General features: G+C 69.1%; 3 protein-coding genes across 8 annotated transcripts; 1 reads left to right on the top strand and 2 right to left on the bottom strand.

The window, feature by feature from the left end:
* Nucleotides 1-1,546: 1,546 nt before the first annotated feature.
* On the bottom strand, nucleotides 1,547-6,232 carry ENGASE (endo-beta-N-acetylglucosaminidase). Its single transcript, XM_042802298.1, has 14 exons — nucleotides 6,093-6,232; nucleotides 5,643-5,719; nucleotides 5,303-5,504; nucleotides 4,861-5,009; nucleotides 4,597-4,754; nucleotides 4,292-4,440; nucleotides 3,936-4,101; nucleotides 3,488-3,591; nucleotides 3,169-3,277; nucleotides 2,891-3,063; nucleotides 2,506-2,660; nucleotides 2,293-2,395; nucleotides 2,085-2,199; nucleotides 1,547-1,967 (listed from the first exon to the last, which is right to left on the bottom strand). Exons 1-14 carry the CDS (start codon nucleotides 6,230-6,232, stop codon nucleotides 1,563-1,565), a joined length of 2,205 nt encoding a protein of 734 aa, XP_042658232.1. The 3' UTR covers nucleotides 1,547-1,562.
* On the top strand, nucleotides 5,246-17,878 carry CANT1 (calcium activated nucleotidase 1). Of its 3 annotated transcripts, none has more exons than XM_042802444.1 (4): nucleotides 5,246-5,294; nucleotides 15,786-16,425; nucleotides 16,684-16,887; nucleotides 17,336-17,878. In XM_042802444.1, exons 2-4 carry the CDS (start codon nucleotides 15,807-15,809, stop codon nucleotides 17,704-17,706), a joined length of 1,194 nt encoding a protein of 397 aa, XP_042658378.1. In that variant the 5' UTR covers nucleotides 5,246-5,294; nucleotides 15,786-15,806; the 3' UTR covers nucleotides 17,707-17,878. The 3 variants fall into 3 exon arrangements, with proteins under 3 accessions (XP_042658378.1, XP_042658380.1, XP_042658379.1); XM_042802446.1 differs by lacking the exon at nucleotides 5,246-5,294 and adding an exon at nucleotides 13,468-13,543; XM_042802445.1 differs by lacking the exon at nucleotides 5,246-5,294 and adding an exon at nucleotides 14,094-14,140.
* C1QTNF1 (C1q and TNF related 1) lies at nucleotides 7,954-13,536 on the bottom strand. Of its 4 annotated transcripts, none has more exons than XM_032998715.2 (5): nucleotides 13,257-13,536; nucleotides 10,441-10,547; nucleotides 9,907-10,057; nucleotides 9,641-9,786; nucleotides 7,954-9,357 (listed from the first exon to the last, which is right to left on the bottom strand). In XM_032998715.2, exons 1-5 carry the CDS (start codon nucleotides 13,520-13,522, stop codon nucleotides 8,807-8,809), a joined length of 1,221 nt encoding a protein of 406 aa, XP_032854606.2. In that variant the 5' UTR covers nucleotides 13,523-13,536; the 3' UTR covers nucleotides 7,954-8,806. The 4 variants fall into 4 exon arrangements, with proteins under 4 accessions (XP_032854606.2, XP_042658365.1, XP_032854602.2 ...); XM_042802431.1 differs by having other exon boundaries at nucleotides 9,907-10,083; nucleotides 10,441-10,576; nucleotides 13,257-13,359; XM_032998711.2 differs by having other exon boundaries at nucleotides 10,441-10,576; nucleotides 13,257-13,353.
* Nucleotides 17,879-21,240: the final 3,362 nt, after the last annotated feature.

The raw sequence follows: 21,240 nt of genomic DNA, 5'->3' as shown, positions 1-21,240 counted from the left end.
GCGTGGAGCTGGGGCGGCGGCGCAGCCGCTTTGCTGAGGCGCTGGGCGTTGCAGGGGGACGAGCCTCTGCCTTTTAAAGGGAATTTTTGTTAAGAGGAGCTTGCAACTCGCTTGCGATCCCTTTCCCCTCCCTCCCCGTCCATCCCCTGACGCACCCGGGGCTCCCACCCTGCAGGGAGCAGCCAAGGCCGACGCCGCTCGCGGCCCCCCCCCCCGCGCTGAGCCGGGACGGGGACTGCCCCAATCCTGCTCCTGCTCCGTGGTGCGGGACACGGTCCCGGCCACCCGTCCCTGCCCAAGACAGCGGGACCCCGCCAGCCCTCGGCGTGGGGTCTCACCATTGCATCGCCGGCGGGGACCGGCCCGAGCCCCGGGGTCGGTCTGCGGCAGCCGGCACACCGGGTCCGGTGCCCGGTGGCGCGGGGCTCTGCGCAGCGCCCACCCCGGGGTGCAGCCCCCGTCCCGCAGCCTCGGCCCCCCCCCCCCCCCCAGCCCCCCTGCCCCGCGTGGCTCCGCCACTCCTCAAACCTCACTTTCTAGTCTGCAGACGCCCCCGATGCTCCAGTGACGAGCTCCCCCTTTTCTATTCCCGGTGTACATAGCCCCGGCCGCCCCAGCCCCGCGCCCCCGCCCCTGTACAAAGCTCCGTCCATCGCTGTACTGGCTTCTTCCTTACAGCAAACCCCTGCGCCGGCCGCCGGCGCGCAGGCTGGCGCCGGCCCATCCTGTATGCTTCAAAGGTGTGACCATTCTAATAAACAGTATTATTATTATTATTATTATTATTATTATTATTATTATTATTATTATTACAAGGATTATTATTATTATTATTGAAATTATTAATAAAGATTTCTTTCTTCAACCAGGGCGACTCAGGTTTTGACTGGGGTGCTGGCGCGGGGCCGTGGCTGGCACGGCGGGTCCGGCTGTCCTGGCACACCTCTGGGCAGGGGGCTGCAGGCTGCGGCAGGCGCAGGGGGAACCTGCCAGGACCCCCGGCCTCGCCATAGCAAGGGAGCGGGGTGCCGGCACGGCAGGAGCCCTCCCCTGGCTGTGCCAAGCCCTTCATTTTTCAAACCGTCAGTTAATTCATTTCAGAGCGAGTCCCTCACCAGAGGAGCAGCAGCTTAACTGCTGACATATTAATTTTCCTGACCGGGAGCCAGCATTGTTTGTGGGCCCGGGGCCGGCGCTCGGAGGGAGCTGGGGCTGGGCGACCCCGCTGCGCCGTGCGCTTGCCTGCCTCCCTGCCTGCTAATTGCTTGCTCACCAGACTGTGAGAAAATAATTGCTGCTATAAATTTTCTCCCCTTCTCCGCATAAGCTATCCAGGGGAGGCAGCATGGGCACAGCCCGGGTGCAGGAGCTGGGGGGGGGAGGGTCCCTGGGCAGCACCCAGCAGGCCCCCACGGTGAGGGCTGCTCACATCCCAGCCACAGGGATGGGAGGAGAGGGACCCACCGAACCAGGGTGATGAGATGCAGCCTCCAGCCTGTGAGCCCCCCGCCCGCCCGCCAGCACGGAGGAGACACGGACGCGGCGCTGCACCACGCTTGCCTTTAATGCCCGTCGCGGCCGGTGCCGCTGGCTGGCTCGGAGTAGACCAGCACCAGCCGTCCCCAGTGGTCCAGGGCCACGGGCAGCTGGTCGCGCAGCACCGGTTCCACCAGCAGCTCCAGCTGGCAGGACTGGCCGGCCGCTGGCCGCGGCACTACCAGCCCCACGGCGCGGTACAGGCAGGCGTGCGCCAGCCCCAGGAGCTGCGGCGGCCGCCGGCCCCGGTGGCACCCAGCACCCTGGCTGAGGACGCGGAAGCAGCCGGCCCGGCCGGGCGGGAAAACCCAGCGGAGGGTGAGGCTGAGCGAGAGCTGCTCCGCGTCGGGGCCCTCCTGCCACCAGAGCTGCGAGGCCGCCAGGCCCTGCACCTGCGGCGGGGAGGCTGCCGCGCCGGCCGCATCCAGCACCTGCGGAGGGAACCACAAAGCTGCGGGGGCCGGGAGCGGCGGGCGCTCACCCACCCTCCTGGCACCGGGTGGCACCGGGGCGGGTGGCTCCCGGCCCTGGCAGCGGCGGGCACTCACCCGGACCTCCCCGAGGAGGCAGGTGAAGGGGGTCTCCTGCGGGCTGGGCTGGTGGCGGGACACGAGCAGGGAGAGGTCTCGCAGGCTGCAGTCCTGCAGGTCCAGCTCGTAGCACCTGAGAGGGGCGGGGCAGGGTGGGCACGGTGCCGGGGGGGCCCCGGGGTGCCCACGCCTGCCCGCGGGTGCAGGGTGCTGGCAGGGCACTCACCGGCTGGTCCAGCCGTGGGAGCCGCGGTCGCAGGCGGCGAGCAGCTTGGCGAGGCTGGGTGGCGGCGCCGGGAGGAACCGGGGGTGGTGCCGGCCGTTGGGCTCTGCCGGGGGGAGCAGGGTTGTGCAGGGTGAGGTGCTGAGCTGGTCCCGTGCCCCACAGCGGGTGCTCACGGCAGAGAGAGCGCAGCGGTGGGGGTGGCAGGGCCCTCACCAGGCAGGGAGGTGACGTTGCCCTCGTGGCAGCTACCCGAGTCCCAGGTGGTGAGCTCCAGCGCAATTGCAAACTCGTCGGGGTGCGGCCCCTCCAGCTTGTAGAGCAGGGTCAGGAAGAGCTTGGGGGGCGCCGGCATCTGCAAAGAGAAAAGGCTGATGACCCCAGATCCACCCAGAGAGAGACAGAGAGAGAGAGAGAGGAGAGAAAGAGAAGATGCATCGGGTTAGGTCCGCAGGGCAGTGCGGGCACAGCGCCCCGTGGCACGCTCACCACGAGGCCGCGGGGCCGCACAGCTCTGCCCGGGCCATGGGGGCCACGCTGTGCCGGCACGGTGACAGCCCGGCGCTGAGGGGGTGGCAAGGGGGCTTTGCCCCCGACTCACCGGATAGCCACGCGCTCCTCGCCGGGGGGGATGGTCCCCTGCAGCCTCAGGGAGCTGCCCCCGCACCAGGCGTCCTGCAGGCAGCAGCTGGTGCTCAGCCTGCCCTCACGCTCCGGGTACAGGGGCTGGATCTCCTGCGCGCTCAGGTCGTACCAGGGCCCGGCCTCTTCCTCCTGCGGGACAGGGCGAGCTGGGCTGGGAGGGGAGCAGGGAGCAGGGCCCCCCCCTGACTAGCCCACCCCTGCCCAGCCGGAGCCGAGCCATCACCCCGCACCCACCTTGCCAGCCAGGAACCTGCTGGTGCCCATGCCCAGGCTGAAGGAGGTGGCGAGGGGCAGCGTGCAGATGCTGTGCGTGGGCAGGTACTCGGCCAGCGAGCCCCAGAACCTGGGGGAACAGGCAGGAGTCAGAGCAGAGCCCCCGGCTACGGCCACTGCCCTGGCACTGCCTCGGGCATCACCTCAGCTGGGGCGCAGCAGGGCCAGCCTGGTCCTGGCTGCCAGCCACGGTCCCCCAGCAGCCCTGTCCCACCACCCGGCAGCCCTCCAGGCCCGGGGTGCTCCGCCCAGGCCCCCCGCCCTGCTGAGCCGCCCTCACTTGTTCTCATTTTGCAGGAAGTTTTCCTCCCCCAGGTGCTCGTAGACCCAGCCGGGAGCGAAGATGGCTGCGGAGAGGCCGTGCTGGCGGATCAGGCGCAGGGACTGCAGAGACGAGTGGTGAGCAGCACGGGCGGGGCCAGGCAGTCCCCTTGTCACCTGCCCAGTCCCCGCTCCCCCAGGTCCCCCTGGCCCCATGGTGGGGCCGGAGAACACCGTGGGGATGTGCTGCGGCATCTCCCGCGGCACCGGGATCGCCCGGCTCCCTCCCCGGCACGGCTGGCAGCCCAGCGGCCCTGGGTTCCCCCGCCCCTCACCGCTGCATCCCCGGGGGAGCGGCACGGCATGGTGCGGTGCGGCACGGCCCCGGCACGGCCGTCGCTGGGAGCGCAGAGCCCTGTGCCAGGGGGAGGCCAAGGGTCCTGCTCTGGCCCTGCCCCGGCACTCACCTTGTTGGTGTCGAAGCCACCACCGATCACGTCCCCGCGGCCAAAGACGTCGATGCCGACGTAGACGTCGGTGTCCCGCGGCCCCGCCAGCGCGCGGGTGCGCTCCAGGTGCTCCTCCTTCCAGTTGTAGTTGGTGAACAGCCCGTCACAGGCGTCGAAGAACACCCTGGGGACGGGGGTTCACGGTGGCAGGGCAGACACTGTGGCGGTCCCCTGCAGACCACCCCACCGAGGGCTGTGCAGGCCACTCCCTGACCCCCGCCCTGCCAGCACTGGGTTTGGGGTGGGCTGATGCCCCCCCCGGCCCCGAGGCCCGTTTTGCCAGAGCAAGGCGGAGGGGCAGGGCCCGGCCTCACCTATTCTCCTCGTTCAGCTCATTCTGCCATTTCAGTGCGCCGTCCCGCAGGACGCTGTCGTACCAGATCACCAGCCCCCCCGGCACGGCGCCGTGCACCCGCGTCGTCAAGTGCCGCAGGAAGGGGACCAGGTTCCCCACCGCTGCCGCCTGGCCGGAGAGAGCAGGGACGGGTCAGCCCGGGGTGGGAGCAGTGTGAGGGCCGGGGGGCGGGCAGGGGGGCGGGCAGGGGGGCGGGCAGGGGGGCAGGCAGGGGGAAGGAAGGGGGGTGGGCAGGGGGGCGGGCAGGGCGCGATGGCAGCTCACACTCAGCATGTTCTCGATGTTGACCAGCCAGCCGTCGAAGCCGTAGTGCTGGGCGACACGGGCCAGCTGCTCGCTCACGGCGCCGTACGCCTCCTCCCCGCCGGCCAGGAACGCCTCGCACAGCTTCTCCCCGTCTGTCCACTCCGTGATGAACGTGCCTGGGGACGCAGCAAGAGAGCAGCGTCAGCCGCAGGCCCCGGCAAACCCACCGTGCGCCTGCAGCTGCCCCGGTCCCGGTCCCGCAGCCACCGGCCCGGCCCTCACCCAGCACGGGGACGCCGTTCCTGTGCGCCGCGTTGGTCCAGCACACGGGCGGGATGGTGACGGTGTGGTGGCTGAAGTAGACGAAGATGTCGATGTAGCGCCAGTGGTAGAAGACGTAGGGGTTGCGTGCGGCTGAGCCCTGGATGAACCTGCGGCGGCAGAGAGGGAAGAGCGTTGGGCAATGCGGGCAGGGCGCTGGCAGACGGCTGCGGGGCTGGGCAGGAGCCTGACTCACGGCCCGGGGGCCGGGCAGAGCTGTGGCACTGAGCCACCCCTGCGGACCCCGGCTGGGGCTCGCCCGAGCAAAGTCACCACACTCCAGCACCAAGAGCCGAGCCCTCCCGTCCCCACCCACCCGCGGCCGAGCCAGCAGGAACGGAAGGGGTTTGGGGTTTGAGTTGTCGAGCCCCGCTGCCGCGTCTGCCCTCCACCCGGCACGTACCTGTCCTCCAGGTACCCGCCGCGCATGTCGTGGCACACCAGCGTCCGGGGCCTCCCGCTGCCGAGCGGCGGCTGGCGCTTCGCCAGCGGCACGGCGGAGACGTTGAAGTCGTCGTTGCTGTCGGGCTGCCAGGCCAGCAGCTCCTCCAGGCCGGACAAGAAGAAGCTGATGGGCTCCGTCGTCTTGATGTCGAAGTGCCTCGCTGGGGCGGGTGGGGAGAGGGGGGACGGGGTCAGCGAGGAGCGCTGCCTGTGCGGCTCGGCACCGGCACCGGCACCGGCACCGGCACCGGGCCGGTGGGGCCCCGGGCGCAGCGGGCGCCCTCCCCGCAATGTCTCACCCGAGAGGGGCTGCGGGCGGGTGCTGACGGTGTCGTGCAGGACGGTGGTTCCGCGGGGCTCCGCCGCCGGCGGGAAGCTGCCCGGGGACGGGGTGACTCGGTGCTTGCCGGGCCGGGCCGGGACAGCACCGCGGCCAGCGCCCGCCGAGCGCCGCCGAGCCCCGGCCCCGATCCCGGAGCGATCCCCATCCCGATGCCGACTCCGATCTCGATCCCGGTTCCGGTCCCGATCCCGGCCCCGATCCCGATGCCGATCCCGATCCTGGTCCCGGCCCCGATCCCGATCCCGATCCCGGTCCCGATCCCGATCCCGGTCCCGATCCCGGTCCCGATCCCGACCCCGATCCCGGTCCCGATCCCGATCCCGGTCCCGATCCCGATCCCGGCCCCGATGCCGACCCCGGCCCCGCTCCCGGCCCGGCCCCGCTCCCGGCCCGGCCCGCCGCCCACCTCCGCCGCCGCCGGCCGCCCCGTTCCGCCGCCGCCTCGGCCGGTTCCTCCTCCCCGGGCCTCTTCCCGCGCCGCCCGGGCCCGGCCTCCGCCTCCGCCTCCGCCTCCGCCGCCGCCGCCGCCGCCTCCGGCTCCGCCATGGCGCTGCCGCCGCTGCCCGCACTGCCGGCGGCCCCGGCCGCGGCCCGGCCCGGCTCTCCCGGAGGCGCGGCCCGCGGAGCTCCGCCCGCCCCGGCCCCGGCCCCGGCCCCGGCCCCGGCCCCGCACCGCCCCCGCACCGCCCCCGCACCGCCCCCGGCCCCGCACCGCCCCCGGCCCCGGCCCCGGCCCGCCCCGGGAGGGGACGGGTCTGCTGGGACCGGACGGGTGTGCTGGGATGGGACATGTGTGTGCTGGGATGGGACATGTGTGTGCTGGGATGGGACAAGTGTGTGTGCTGGGATGGGACATGTGTGTGCTGGGATGGGACATGTGTGTGTGCTGGGATGGGACATGTGTGTGCTGGGATGGGACAAGTGTGTGTGCTGGGATGGGACATGTGTGTGCTGGGATGGGACATGTGTGTGTGCTGGGATGGGACATGTGTGTGCTGGGATGGGACATGTGTGTGTGCTGGGACGGGACGGGTGTGCTGGGATGGGACATGTGTGTGTGCTGGGACGGGACATGTGTGTGTGCTGGGACGGGACGGGTGTGCTGGGATGGGACATGTGTGTGTGCTGGGATGGGACATGTGTGTGCTGGGATGGGACATGTGTGTGTGCTGGGACGGGACGGGTGTGCTGGGATGGGACATGTGTGTGTGCTGGGATGGGACATGTGTGTGTGCTGGGACGGGACATGTGTGTGCTGGGATGGGACATGTGTGTGTGCTGGGATGGGACATGTGTGTGCTGGGATGGGACATGTGTGTGCTGGGACGAGACGTGTGTGTGTGCTGGGATGGGACACATGTGTGTGCTGGGACGGGACGGGTGTGCTGGGATGGGACATGTGTGTGCTGGGACGGGACACGTGTGTGTGCTGGGATGGTACACGTGTGTGTGCTGGGACGGGACACGTGTGTGTGCTGGGACAGGACATGTGTGTGCTGGGATGGGACACATGTGCTGGGATGGGACGTGTGTACAGGGACGGGCTGTGAGTCCCGGGAAGGGCCCATGTGCTCCAGAACGGACTTTGTGTCGCAGGATGGGACATGTGTGCCGGGGTGCGTGTCCCAGAACTGGCCTTGCTGTGCAGACTGGGGCAGGGGCGGTGCCCCAGCCCTGCTGTGGGGGCCCTGGGGCCAGCCCCACGGGGACAGCAGTGCCAGGACCCTGCAGGCACTACCAGCCCTTGACAGCCTGACCAGCCTCACCTGGGCTCCCACCCCCGGGGCCAGAGCTCTATTTAAGCTCAGCCCTGAGCCCCCTCTCCCCTCCCTGCAGTGCTTGGGGGTGCTGATCTCCAGCTGCAGCCCTGCCCTGCTCTGCCCAGCCACGGACCCCCCCCCAGCCCAGACCCTGACCACCGGCTTCCTGCGTTGGCCTCAGACCTGCCCCATCGCCGTGGGCTTGTTGGATGATCTGGACTGGACAAACCTGGCCACCACCCCCAGCCTGCCCTGCTCGCAGGCTGCCGGGTCTGTCACTGCGCTCAGCTCCCTGGCCCTCGCAGAGCCTGGCTCGGGTCTCCCTGGCTCTGCAGGGACCCTCTGCCCTCCCATGCCCTTCCCTTCCCCCCACCAGCTCGGCAGCACCGTGCCAGCCCAGGGCTCACGGGGTGCCCCCGCGCTCTGGGTGCGGGAACCCGCCCTGAGCTGCTCGGCGCTTCCGCCCAGGCAAAGCAAGAGGACGCACTGAAAGCGTGAGTAGGGCTCGAAATCGTGGGGTGTTTAATGTGGTCACAAGCTGTGCAGAGGGCGGGGGGGGGGGGGGGGGGGGTCAGCATGCCGCCCTGGGCCCCGCTCTGCTATTGCATCTACAAAAATACAAAGCCTGGCCAGCAGCTAATCTAACTGAAGAGGAAGCAGCTGAGGCCAAAGGCCCCGCACCCAGGGCTGCCGGCGGGGAGCCAGCTCCTCCTCGGCAGCATCGGCACCGAGCAGAGGCTGCGGCAGGGGAAACTCTGACGGGGACGTGCAGATGGGAACTGATTCAATCCGCTCCCTCGTGGGAGCCCTTGGGGAAGTGTCAGCCCAGAGGGTACCCAGCACCATGCTGCACCACCTGTGCTGCTGGGAGCTCTGCAGGAGGAACGGGAGGCCTGTAGTGGTTTTACTGCTTTTCCTGCCGGATGCTGAGCACCCTTTGCCCTTTTCTGGGAGAAAGAGCTTGCAGAGTGTGGCACAATGCAGGCCAGGCAAGGGCGGAACGCAGTGCCTGTGTCTGCACTGCCTCGCACCAGAGCATGGGCTGTCAAACCCGTCCAGCTCGTGCCAGCTTACAGCCAGTGCCACCAGCACCTGTGCCCCTGCAAACCCGGCTCTGGAAAAGCTGATTCCTGGGTCGCTATTGCAGCAGAGGATGGAAATGGCTCCAATCCCTCCAGGTGCATCCGATCGGCCTCGAGGAGCTGGGGTTGGGGTATTCACATGCTCACACAGCTGCTGGGGGTAGTGGCATGGAGAAGGGCTAACAGCTCAGTGGTGGGCAAGGTGCCCGGGGTGAGAGGGTGGCGGGGGCTCCTCGGACCCCCGCCCCAGGGGAGGAGGAGCAGGGTGCACCAGGGGCTCAGGGGTCACCGCTGTACTTGATGAGGTGGCCGCTGAAGGTGATGTAAGTGTCGTACTCGTCGCTGAAGACGGCGTTCTCGCGCTCGCCCTTGTAGAGACGCACCCAGACCTCGTCCTGCTCCCGCAGCTCCAGCATGACGCTCTGGCTCTGCATGATGCTGCGGTCGCTCACCTGGGCGTAGAGGATCACTACCTCCGCCCCGTTGTGCATGATGTGCAGGTATGTCTCCTTCTGGTTCCAGGTGTGCACATTGAGGCTGAAGTAGTAGATCCCGGGGACGTAGCAGTAGAACTTTCCTGTGAACATGTTGAAGTGGTCGTAGAGGTTGACAAACTCCGTGTCGAAGATGAGGGTCTGGTAGTAGTCGTTGCTGTGCAGGGGTTTCTTGCGGCCCACCGAGAAGGCGGCGTAGTGGCTCTTGCAGCGCTCCCCTGGGGCGCCCACGCTGCCCTTCTGTCCCTTGGGCCCCGCGTGGCCCCTGCTGCCGGCCACCCCCGTCTTGCCGAACTTGCCCTGCATGCCTCGCTCGCCGCGGTCCCCCTTCTCGCCTGGGCAAAGCAGGAGGGACAATTGTGCCGTCAGATCCGGGAACCATCTCTAAACCCAGTGCCCAGGAAGCCCTTTTTTCTGACAGAAAGGGATGGAGACAGCAGGGACCCGCGCCCCCCTGCCCCCTCCCTGGGCTCTGATGCTGCCTCCAGCCTGTGCAAGGCTGGCCCTGGGGTGATGCTGGCAGACCAGGCAGGCTGATGGTGCCCAGCAGCACGGGGTGCCTGGGCTGCGGGTTTGGCCGCGGGCAGTGCCGCAATGTGGGGTTCCGCCAGCTCTCACCTTTGAGGATGGTCATGTTGATCTGAGGCAGGGGCTGGTACCGGGGGTAGGAGAAGCGCTGGTCGGGCGGCTCACAGCAGCGAACGCAGCGGGGCCGCGGGGGCAGCCCCTCCTGGGCACCGCCAGCCTTCTGCTCCTGCGTGGCCCTGGGGAGGGCAGAAAGCAAAGCGCAACAGGGAGCTACGGGTGGGGGACGGGGCCCTTTGTGGTGCCAGGGCTGCCCCGGCCCCCCGCTGCAAAATGCCCCGGCCCCGGAGTCCCCTCACCTGGCAGCGTGGTGCTGGGACGGTGCCTCCTCGGGGTCCGTCTGCAAACGCTGGTCGGGGCTGGTCTGACTCCTCGTGGGGAAGGGCAGCATCAGGCAGGAAAGCAGCAGGACACCGAGCACCCAAAGCCCCTCCATGGTGTGGAAATGCCCTGGGAAATGCCAGGGACAACAAGGCCTGGCAGAGATGCCCTGCTGTGCTGTGCCAGCCTGGCTGTGCCAGACACTGTCCCCAGGACAGAACCTGGTGCACCACGCAGCCCCAGGCAGGGCACAGCTGCATTTCCAGCCCCAAAACATTGCTCTTACAGCAGCCCTTTCCCCGCAGCGTGGGCACATGCAACTCATGCAGCTGCGGGGACCAGCTGTACCTAAATAGCTGCTTTTAGCTGAGCTGTGTGCCTTGGTGACACTCCAGCGAACGCCTGGAGAGACCCATGTGTGGTGCAGTGCGGGGGCTCTGGGCTCACCAACTAGCTGGGAGGGGGGCCCACGCAGCCCCCAGAGCCCTGGCGGGCATGGGAGGGAGAATTACCTGGATGAGCCAAGGGTGGAGTGGAGCAGCAGCCTCTGACTGTCCAAGCCCTGGGCCAAGCGCTGCTGCTCCTACTCAGCCGGGCTTCAGCTGCCTCCCATGGATGCCTAAGAGCAGCAACTTGAGGTGTCAGTGCCTGAAAACATTACAGGCAGCTCCAGATACCATGGGGCAAATGTCAGGGTGCAGCCCTGCCTGTTGTGGGGGACCCCAGCCCTGCCTGGGGAGGGTGTCTGCATCTCTCCTCCTGCCCCAGAGCGTGCAGGGATGTCCACAGAACAGGCTGCGCAGACCCCGGGTAAGGGGCTCCTGTGCCCTGGGAGCTGCCAGCACTCAGCCCCCACCCCTGTGCCTGGGCCCTCAGTCCTGGGGGGGTTGCAAGAAGACAAGACCCACTCCTCCCAGAGACGTGGATGTGGGCTGGTAGCCCCAGCTGGGAGCTGGCCAGCATGGGGAGAAACCTTCCTGAGGCCCCACATCCTGCGTGGGGCCAAAGCTAATATTTGCAGCAGCCGGTGGCACCATGGCCAACCTGGGCAGGACCCCACTGCCCCTCCCTGCCTTATCACAGCCGTAGCTGCTCGAGGCGTGGGGCTGAGGCCCCAAAGGCACCAGGGTGACCATGGCCATGGCCAAACACGCGTGCGGCACCGCCCAGCCGCTCGGTGTCCTGCAGTGGTGCTGGGGCACGACCGGACAGGCATGGGGCTGCAGGCGGGGGCTGCCTGGTCGCGCACCCCCCTGCCGTGCTGGGGCCTTGCAGCGCTGGGGTGGGGAAGGCCACTCGCCAGGCGCCTGTCTCGGTCAGGGTACCCCAGGGGCGCAGCCTTTCCCTTTCTCCCCAAACAGCCTCCTCCTACGCTGTCTGCCCGGATCCCCAAGGGGCAAAGGGCCCCACACAGCACAGCCCCATGTCCTGGGGGTGGGCCAGGCCATGGGGAAGGATTTTGAGGCAGAATCCTCTTCTTTTGGTGAACGCCTGCTCTCTGAGCATGGGGGTCCCCAGTCAGTGATCACCAGACTGGGACAGTCTCTGGGCAGGCTGGTACTGTTGTCCCCTGAAAGTGGGGGCTGGTGGGGCCGGGGGACCGGCCGGGTGTGCTCCACGGAGGGCGTTCGAGGCCAGGATGGATGCCTGGCTCATGAGTCACCTTCACTGGGGCCGGGGAGGGGCGGAGGGGTGGGGAAAGGCTCCAAAGGGCTTTCCCGCTGTTTGCACCCTCTGTCCCTTCACACGGTTCCGGGGTGCCTCTGTTCTCCCCCCACCCCTCTCACCCCGTTATCTCCCCTGCGTCCTGCTGGCACTGCCGGCTGTGGGGAGAGGCAGGGCTGTGGGCACCGTGCGCAGGCAGCCTGGCGCCGCATCCTCCGTGCCCTGGCCTGGTGCCTGCCCACGCTCGGCTCTGTGGGCAGGGGGAAAACAGATCCACAGACAGAAGCGTGGAGGAGGTTGGTCAGGGGCTTGTGAGCAGATATCATCCAGGGGAGCCTTAGCCCTGGCTTTCTTCACCCTGCTTGGCCTCCAGCTGTGCCAGCCACATGCCAGCAAGCATGGCACGCAGCCCACTGGGGTTTTGGGAAGCCCGTGGCTCTCCCTCAGTTCTGGGACCATCAAACCAGACATTCCCCTGGGACCCCCAGTAGGCTCAACTCTGGGGAAAACGCAGCTTGGCGGGGAACTGTTCCACAAGGAGGAGAAATCCTTCACCAGGAAATTCCCACCGAGAAAGGCAGCATGCTTCCCAGGCGGTTGTAGGGCTGGAAATGGAGGCGGGCACGCGTGGCAGTGGCATGGTGCACTCACCAGCAGCGTGTGGGGCTCACTGGGCCCCCGAGTGTGCATCTCCCCCTGCACCCCCCAGGCAGGCGGGGTGGGAGGTGCCCGTATATGCTCGGGCATATACAGTCCTGCTGAGGGGATGCTGTTTTTTCCTGTTGGGGTTGGATGATTTCCAGGAGCCGTTTGGAGATTTAAAATCAGTGGCTGCTAAAGCCTTGGGACTGCAAGTCAAAACATCCTGAAATACATTCCAGGCAGCAGTAAAAAACGGGATGAAACAAGAGCAAACCCCAGGGGGGAAATACGAGGGGGCTCAGAGCAGCGGGGCGGCGTGGAGGCGGCAGGACGCGCGCACCCACCTCGCCCTCCCCGGTCCGGGTGGTGGGTACAGCCTGCCCTGAGCCACACCAGCTGGAGCTGGGATGCCTCTGGGGTTGTGCTGGTGGGGCGGCTCCCCCTGCCTTTTGCCGCAGCAGCTGGAACGCTTGCAGAGCTGTTTGCACACGCAGGGCAGCACAGACCCAGTGGGCAGCTGGGTTGGGAGCTGCATGGAGCAGCTGTGGTGAAGGACCAGCGGGGTGGTCGCAGCCCCCCCCCCCCCCCCCAGTTCCCGCAGCACCCAGCGGCACCAGTGAGACATGCTGGGGACCCCAGCAGCCACTGTGTCCCCTTCCCAGATGTGCCCAGGCGCGGCCCAGCCCTGGGTTCAACATGCTCGTGGGGACTGGCTTTTTGGGCGCAGGGCTGGGGGAGCGGTGGTGGATCTGTGCCGTGGGCTCCAGCAGTGACCCCCCCTCCCAGCACCCTTCCTCCCGGAGCTGCTGTGGGTCGCGCCGTGCCCTCGGAGGCCCGTGAGGGTCCCTGTCACTTGGCCGACCAGACTGGGGTCCCCCTCGCTGGACGTGCCCTGGGGCACCCCTGCGTCTGGCGAGTCAGAGCCACCTCCTGTGCGAGTCTGCACCCACAGATGGGTGCAGCTGCGGGGGGCCGGTCCCCAAGCCTGCAGGAACCCCCCCCCCCGCACCCCAAAACCTACCTCCGGGGTAGGGCTGCTCCCTCCCGCCGCTGCCTTTCCTCCCCTAGAGCATCCCCCCCGGTGCCGCCGCGCCGGCCCCCGGTCCCGGGGCAGAGCCTGCCCGCGGCGGAGCGGCTGCCTCCCGCTCCGACAGCCTCCCCTCCGCCGGCCCGGGCGGAAATGCACTTTTTGGAAGGCGAAGGAGGCAGCGGAGGAGCGGGCCGGGGCGCGCAGCCCTCCCACCGCCGGCTGCGAGCCCGGCAGCGCGGGCGGACGCCGTTAACCATCTGTGCTCCCGCCCGGGGCCGGTACACGCCGGGGGCTTCACCGGCATCGGCACGGGGAGAGTGGGGTCTGCGGCGCCGGTGGGTGCAGCTGCGCCCCGGGGCAGGACCCTGCCCCACTCCGGGAGCGCCGCCGGCCGTTCCCCGGCCCTGGGGGTGGGGAGGGGGGGCACCGGAGCCAACCGGGGATGGGGCTTTGGCGGGCGGCAGCCGGACACGCACACGCGTCCCGCCGCGCTGGGCAGGATTTGTCCCCGCGGGAGGGGGACGCGGGGCAGCTCCAGAAGGAGCCGCGGGCTGGGGCCGGGCTGCACCGAGGGGCTGCGCTGGGGGGTTGGGGTCGTGTCCTCCGGGGCAACCGGGCTGAGACCACCCGGGGCAGAGCCGGCTCGGCCCCCGCCCCCGCCGCTGCTCTCCCGGCCCGGTTCGGTTCGGCTGCGGAGCGGACTACAACTCCCAGCGGCCCCCGCGGGGCGGCGGGAGGTGGGTGGCGCGCAAGGGCTACTGGGAGTTGTAGTTCCCGTGCCCAGCGCCGTGGGTTTGGCCGCGGCCGGCCGCCGTGGTGGCGCGCGGGGCCTGCCGGGAGCTGTAGGCGGCGGCGGCGGCGGCGGCGCTCGGGCGGTGAGCGGGGCCGGGGGGGCCCGGGGCGGCGGGCGCGGGGCTCGGGGGGGGCCGGGGGCCGGGCCTGCAGCGCGGGGGGGTCCTGCCGGGCTGCGGCGGGAGCACCGCAGGCCCCCAGCACCCTGCTCGGGCCGGAGCATCGGGGTCCCCGGGCTGTGCCCCGGGGCGGAGGGTCCCGGGAGCGCGGAGGCCCGCAAGGCCCCGCTCAGGCCGGTCGTTGCGCCGCCGTCCCGGCGGCTCGCTCGGGGAGGGGGCTCGGAGGTCCCCGAGGACGCGCCCGGCGAAGCTGAGGGGTCCCCGTGTCTATGTGCAAGGCGGGTGGGGGTCCCCGTGTCCGTGCCCAGAGAGGCTGGGGTTCCCTGTCCCCGGGCCCGGGGGGGCTGGGGGTCCCCGTGTTCATGCCTGAAGAGGCCGGGGTTCCCGTGTCTGTGGCCAGGGGGTCCGCGTGGCCGTGCTCAGGGCAGGTGCTGGGGTCCCTACAGCTGCAGTGGGGGCCGGTGCGCGGAGCGGGGTCCCCAGCACCCTGCGAGGACGATGCTCTGGGGTCCTGGCAGGACGGAGGGGTGCAGTGGGGCCCCGGGGCTCAGCAACCGTCCTTCTTGGGCTCTCCCGTGTCCCAGCCGCCAGCGGCGGGAGCCCGCCCGCCTGCCCGGGGCTCGGCCCCCCACGCTCAATGCAGCCTCTGTTCGCACCTCGGGCTGCTGAAAGGCACATTGAGAGCCGGGCGGTGTGGCTGCCCGCGGGGAGCGTGGCCCGTGCCCAGCGCCAGGCCTGGGGCCCCCGCCGCGGCCGGTGACAGCCCTGGGCTGGCAGCTGGGGACCCCCCTACCCCGGGCTGGGGGTCCCTGCCCCGTGGGGCACAGCACGGGGTGAGAGTGGGTGGTGCTGGGGCAGCTTCCAGTCCGGGGAGGGGGGCACAGCCTGAGGGTGCCCGTATGCGAGTCCTTCCCGGAGGAGATGCTGTGGCCGTGGGCAGGCCTGGCAGGGGTTTGGGGCGGGGGGATGCTGCGGGTTGGAGGCTGGGCGGATTGGGATGTTTGTCCCTTGGACCCAGGTGCTGCGCTTCCTGCTCAGGCGTTGGCATCCTGCTCGGGCGGAGCTGCCACGTGTCTCCCAGTGTCCCCGTGGGGCTCGGGGACATGCTCACTGGCCGGGCTGGTTCCCAGGGACCGTGGGAGTCGGGCTGGGTCGGCCGGCCGCTCCAGGGGCAGCAAGGGTCGTCCTCGCTGCCGGAGGGGAATCTCCTTCCTCCTGGGACTGTGCGGGGACACTGCTCACCAGGACACCCCAACACAGGTCCCGGGGGCTCGCCCCAGGCCGGGGTGCCTCAGCTCCTTACCTGGGCTGCTGGGGGTCCTGGGGCAGGTAGAGGTGCTGAGCAGGTCGTGCAGGTCCTGCCGGCATGCTGGGGCTGGTCTGTGAGTGCAGAGAGGGGGTGAGAAGGGGCTGAGAGGGGCTCCAACAGCAGAGCAGCCCCCTCGGCGTGCTGGCTCTTCCCTGCGCGAGGCGGCAGCACCTTCTCCTGCTGCGGGAGAGGGGATGGGGCCCCTCGCCCCTCCCTCGCGGCTGTGCCCTCCCGTCCCCCGAGCTCAGTGCAGCGCCAGGCTCCAGCTCTCTGACCTGCTCCCTCCCCTCTTTCCACCAGGGTCTCCTCGCCCCCAGTCTGATGCCCGTCCCGCCCTGCCATGAGTCTATGAGCCCCCTCCGGATCAGCGTGGGTGGTCTGCCTGTCCTCGCGTCCATGACCAAGGGTGCTGACCCCCGCTTCCGACTGCGCTGGAAGGCCATCGTGCTGTCATCGGCCTGCGTGGGGTTTGTGCTGCTGCTCTTCTGCCTGCACCGCTCCTCCCCGGCACGGCCCGTCCCACCCAATCCTCGCAACTGGCAGCTCAGCCTGCAGGCAGGGGACCGCTACAATGACACCTACCCCCTGTCCCCACCCCAGAGAAACCCCGAGGGCGTGCGCTACCGCATCGGGGTCATCGCGGACCTGGACACGCAGTCCCAGGGCTCTGAGGAGCACACCTGGTTCAGTTACCTGAAGAAGGGCTACCTGGTGCTGTCGGACAGCGGGGACAGCGTGATGGTGGAGTGGGACAAAGACGAGAGCGTGCTGCAGTCCCACCTGGCCGAGAAGGGCAGGGGCATGGAGCTCTCCGAGCTGGTCGTCTTCAACGGGAAGCTGTACGCCGTGGACGACCGGACAGGAGTGGTCTACCAGATTGAGGGCAACAAGGTGGTGCCCTGGGTGATCCTCCCGGACGGCGACGGCACAGTGGGGAAAGGTGATCTCCCCCGTCCTGCCCTGCAGACACAGAGCAGTGAAGCCCTTTTTTGCAGCTCACCAGGGTGGGGAGCCCCTTTTCTGTGACCCCATAAGCCCAGCTGGGCCGGGGCAATTCTTGCCTGGGGGCCGGCTGGCTGTGTGGGGGAAGGCTGTGCCCAGCGCTGGGCTGTCTGGTGTGGTGTTTGGGGGGAGTGGGGGCTGGCCTGATGTCTGCGTGCTGGCCAAGTCCCAGCTCATGATGTTTTCTCCACCACAGGCTTCAAGGCAGAGTGGCTGGCGGTGAAGGACGAGCACCTCTACGTGGGGGGACTGGGCAAGGAGTGGACCACCACGACGGGGGAGGTGGTGAATGAGAACCCCGAGTGGGTGAAGGTCATCGGCTACAAGGGCGACGTGGGCCATGAGAACTGGGTGGCGAACTACAACGCGCTGAGGGCTGCGGCGGGGATCCGACCCCCAGGTACTGAGCGAGGTTCCCCCCTGCCACCCTCTGTCCCACACCCTCTGCGGCTCCGGGGCTGAGGTCTCCTTCCCCGTAGGTACTGGGACTGGTACGGGATTTAAAGGGCGCTGGAGGCCAGAGATCTCCCCCTGTCCTGGCAGAGAGGCCGGAGCCTACCCTGGCCAGTTTTCTCCCCTGTCTGTGCCACGAGCTGCTGGAAGGTGGCTCGGCCAGCACTGTGCCTGGTAGCCAGGCCCTCGGGCAGTGCCGGGGTGCCCCTGCCTGGCTCTGGGGGGGATTGTGGGGGCAGCTGCCTGGGCAGAGGGGCAGGAGGAGATGGAAGCATTCTCAGCGGTTGCCTGCGTGGGGCTGTGGCCTGTCCGGCCGCGGTGCCTTGGGGAGCGGGGTCGCAGCCCGGCGGGTGCCCCGCTCGCCCCGTGCCGTCAGACGCTGCTCCCTGCCGCAGGTTACCTGATCCACGAGTCGGCCTCCTGGAGCGACACCCTGCAGCGCTGGTTCTTCCTGCCGCGCCGCGCCAGCCACGAGCGCTACAGCGAGAAGGCGGACGAGCGGCGCGGCACCAACCTGCTGCTGAGCTCCACCCAGGACTTCGGGGACGTGACGGTGGGACGGGTGGGCGAGGTGGTCCCCACCCACGGCTTCTCCTCCTTCAAGTTCATCCCGAACACAGACGACCAGATCATCGTGGCGCTGAAGTCGGAAGAGGACAACGGCAAGATCGCCAGCTACATCATGGCCTTCACGCTGGACGGGCGCTTCCTCCTGCCCGAGACCAGGATCGGGAGCGTGAAATACGAGGGCATCGAGTTTATTTAACCAACTTTTGCACTGGACCGGAGGGGCGAGGCAGGCCGAGGGGCGCTGGGGCAGGCCCTGCCAGCAGCTCCTGGCCGGGCGCACGCCCCGGGCTCGGCCGAGGGATGCTGGGCAGCGCTCCCAGCTCTGTAGTTGGCCTTGGCATCTCCTGTAAAGCGTTGGCTCTGCTGCAGCAGGCGTGGTGCGAGTGTTTCGGCAGTGGCACCTGGTGGCAAGGGACTGCCACCACAGGGTGCTGTGAGCCCCAGCCCGGGAGGCAGACGGTGAAGTCCCGGTGCGCCGGCTCCCCGGGCTGGCCCCGCGCTGCAGCCCTTAGTGCCCGGCCCCTCATTGCGACAGAAACGCTCTGTGGTGAGTTGGTGGCTCTGGTGACATCCGGGCTCTGCGTTTGCAGCCGAGGAGGAGCCTGAGCCCCAGCTCTGCTGCTCTCCTTGTGCTCCCCGGGTGGAGGAGGGGGTGTCCCAGTACCTGGGGGAGCGGGACTGACCCAGGCCCTGGAGCCCAGCTGCGCTGACAGCCTGTCCCGGGGCCACCCTGCAGGGGAACCTCCGAACTGTGTCCCCAGCACCTGACTGGGAATGTACCGGAGACATGGGGACAAGCATCCCTGTGGGGAGGAGCATCCTTGAGGGCGCGATTGGCTGACTCCTGCCCCATTCCTGACCCTCATGGCATCAAGGTGACTAGGGGGACGGTGCCACAGCAGTGTGTCACAGCCAGGGCGGGTGAGGGCCACCTTAAGATGTCACAGCCACGGGGGATTTCATCAGGCTTTTTTCCCAGAAGCTGATCTTCCTTCCCTTTTCCTGTAAACTGGGTAAGGTGACGACCGGGGTGACACACGGCCCTCAGCACCGTTTTCTGGGGAAAATCTCATATGGGAGGGGACTGCAGCATTGTCCCTCTGTCCCTGTCACCAAGGGGGACGCAGCAGTTCCCACATTGCTGGTGGACAAGGCTTTTAGTGGCCTCAAGCGCTGGCAGTCTTTCCTGCAGCATTCCCAGCCTGCACCCCAAGGAGGGATGAGGTTTGCTGGCTGTGGGTCTTCTCCCAGCCCTGGCTGTGCACAACTCGGGCCCCGGAGGTGCCTCTAGACCCAGAGCTGTCACCTCCGGGGAGAGCCAGGACCTGGACGGAAGGTGCCGGGAGCTGGCAGGCGGCGTGGCCGTGCCTGCTGCATGGGCTGCTGTGCTCAGTGCAGGGGGGACAGCCAGAAGCACCAGCTTGGCTTCCCAGGGCCAGCAGCAGCTGGGAAGCGTTCGCAGCAGCCCGGGGTTTTGCTGGCCAGGCAGCCTTTCCCCAGCTCGCCAGTGGTGTTGTGAAATCGCCCCCCTGGAGGAACTTGCACAGGCCTCGGGAGCCAAAAGTGCGAAACGCGGGCCTCTGCAGGCCCCCCAGGGCCTCCTTCCCACCCCGCTAACCGCGGGGACTGCAGCTCCTGGCCTGGCCCACACTCCCCCCGCGCAGCCGAGCCCCTGCCCCAGTTGGTGGGGCAGCACGGCTTCACACCAGCCCCCAGCGAGGCGCCGGCACCCGTGCCTGGCTCCGGTGTGGGAGGGGAGAGCTGCAGGCGCAGGGCAGCTGGTGGGGGACGGGGTGACCACGGTGCCGGGACTCCCCACAGCCCTGACTGCAGGAGCGGGACTTCCCTCCCCTCCCCAGAGCCGGGCTGCGGTCCAGGGCCCCCCGGGGACGGGGCCAGGGCGATGCTGGGTTGACCCTTGCGGCAGCCCCGGGTCATTTTGGGGACGCTGCCAGCGGAGCCGTGGTTGGGGGGGCAGAGGTGCAGCCGGGTAAGCGGCTGCCTTGTAGCTGCAGGCACAAGCCCCCAGCTGACACCAACACACGTCAGGGGTGTCCGGGTGTCCCCCTGCGGCCAGGGGGCCCTGTTAACACCCTGCCCCTCAGGCAGCTCTGCCAGCAGGCAGGGCTTCAGCAACTGGCTACTGTGGTTCAGGGGGGCCTTGGGCCCCCCCGTGCCTCCCCTGCCTGCCCTGCTGTGGGCACCGGCCGTGCTCGGGGTGGGGAGGGGGCCTGCTGCTGCGGCAGCCGGGCTGTCAGGGAGTGGGCTGACCCACGGAGCAGCTTGCTGGTGGGGCTGGGGGCCCTCTGGAGAGCCCAGCCAGGCTGCCCCCCCCCCCCCCCCAGGCCCTGTTTACAGTGTCCGGCACCTCCGCGAGCCGAGCGAGGAGCCCATACGAGGCGGGACACGTGTTTTCGTTTAGCCCAGACAATGACTCACGCCGGCGCTGGACTGCGAGCAGACGCGCTCATCTCCTCTGCGGGGCAGCTCTGTCCCGGGCACGGACCTGTCCCCAGCGCTGCGGGCAGAGCTGGCCCTGTCCCGTGCACGTGGCCTCGGGGACCGTGCAGCACCCGGCCCCGGGCGCCCGGGGTGTGTCCCCAGCCCACGCTGGGTGCCAGCTGGCCACGGGCCACGTCAGCCACTCGGCCTTTGCCTGCGCTTCACTTGGCACAGCCTCTCCTGGCCTGGGGCCGGTGGCTCCACAGCACCTGTCTTGGCCCTGGGCTGTCCCGGTGGCTGTCCCGCTGTCTGTCCCTGCTTGTCCCCTGGGCTCAGCCAGGCAGGGAGCTCCACACCCTACTGAGAAGCGGGGTCTCCCTGTACCATGTCCCCCTGCACCCCCAGACCGTCCCACTGGCCGCCCTACCTGCCCGACCCTTTCCCAGCTGGGCCCCGTCCCACCGCCCCTCGTGCAGGCAGGGTATCGGGGGCCTGGGCGGGTGCCGGGGCAGCAGGACCGTCAGCCCTGTCTTGCCACAAACGGGAGCAGGCTGCAGCGTCCCTGGGCCCCCGGCCCCGTGCAAGCACCCGGCAGCACCCGGCACCTCGAGCAGCCAGGCTGGGAGGGCTCCTGGCGACTGCGGCCGAAGCGTCTGCGAACCATGCACGCTGCAGTGGGGCCGGGGACCTGGAGCCCCGTTTCCAGGTTTCATCCAACACCCCAGCGCTGTGGATGCCGCCACCTCCCGCAGGCTCCCTGCAGTCTCGAGCAGGGCTTGGGCTGGGTTTGGCTGCCCACGTTTCCGCTTGCTCTCATCCTGAAGGGCAGGCGGTTCTGGCAGCTCCCTCAGATGTGAGTGGCCGCGGCAGGGCAGCTCTGCGGCAGGAGGCTGGCTCAGGAGCAGGTTTTGTGGTCGCGGTGTCGGCCGTCCCTGCCAACGTGTGCCCGCAGCGCCCGGCTCAGCCGCACTCAGAAGCCCCGTCCGCGCCCAGAGGCAGAGCTGGGCTCCCTGCCCGCTTCGCCGGGACGAAGGCGCCGCTGGAGAGATGGAGCACGTTCCCGCAGCCGGCGGGACACGGGACCAGGGCTACGGCGGGACCAGCAGCACCGTGACCCCGCCGCGGCGATGCAGCCGGGACGGGGGCGAGGTGGGGATTTTGAGGTGTGCACCAGGGCAGAGGGGCGCTGCCCAAGGGGGGGAGAAGCCCGGAGTCCGCGGGCGCGTCACGGGACCCCCGGGGGAGCGCTGCCGTGGGCGCCCCGGAGGGAGCAGGCGAGGGGGCACGG

The sequence above is a fragment of the Tyto alba genome, unplaced genomic scaffold (assembly GCF_018691265.1).
Source record: "Tyto alba isolate M040663 unplaced genomic scaffold, T.alba_DEE_v4.0 Super-Scaffold_39, whole genome shotgun sequence".
Taxonomy (NCBI): Eukaryota; Metazoa; Chordata; class Aves; order Strigiformes; family Tytonidae; genus Tyto; species Tyto alba.
This window is presented reverse-complemented; position numbering and strand designations above follow the sequence as displayed.

Coding starts and splice junctions, on each gene's coding strand:
- ENGASE (XM_042802298.1), bottom strand. CDS start 6,232: ATGGCGGAGCCGGAGGCGGCGGCGGCGGCGGCGGAGGCGGAGGCGGAG. Junction 5,010..5,302: donor GGCGGGTACCTGGAGGACAG/GTACGTGCCGGG, acceptor CTGCCGCCGCAG/GTTCATCCAGGGCTCAGCCG. Junction 2,396..2,505: donor CAACGTCACCTCCCTGCCTG/GTGAGGGCCCTG, acceptor TCCCCCCGGCAG/AGCCCAACGGCCGGCACCAC.
- C1QTNF1 (XM_032998715.2), bottom strand. CDS start 13,522: ATGGTTAACGGCGTCCGCCCGCGCTGCCGGGCTCGCAGCCGGCGGTGG. Junction 10,548..13,256: donor GGAGCAGCCCTACCCCGGAG/GTAGGTTTTGGG, acceptor TGCTGCTCTTAG/GCATCCATGGGAGGCAGCTG. Junction 10,058..10,440: donor TCCACCCTTGGCTCATCCAG/GTAATTCTCCCT, acceptor GGCATTTCCCAG/GGCATTTCCACACCATGGAG.
- CANT1 (XM_042802444.1), top strand. CDS start 15,807: ATGCCCGTCCCGCCCTGCCATGAGTCTATGAGCCCCCTCCGGATCAGC. Junction 16,426..16,683: donor CGACGGCACAGTGGGGAAAG/GTGATCTCCCCC, acceptor TCTCCACCACAG/GCTTCAAGGCAGAGTGGCTG. Junction 16,888..17,335: donor GGCGGGGATCCGACCCCCAG/GTACTGAGCGAG, acceptor TCCCTGCCGCAG/GTTACCTGATCCACGAGTCG.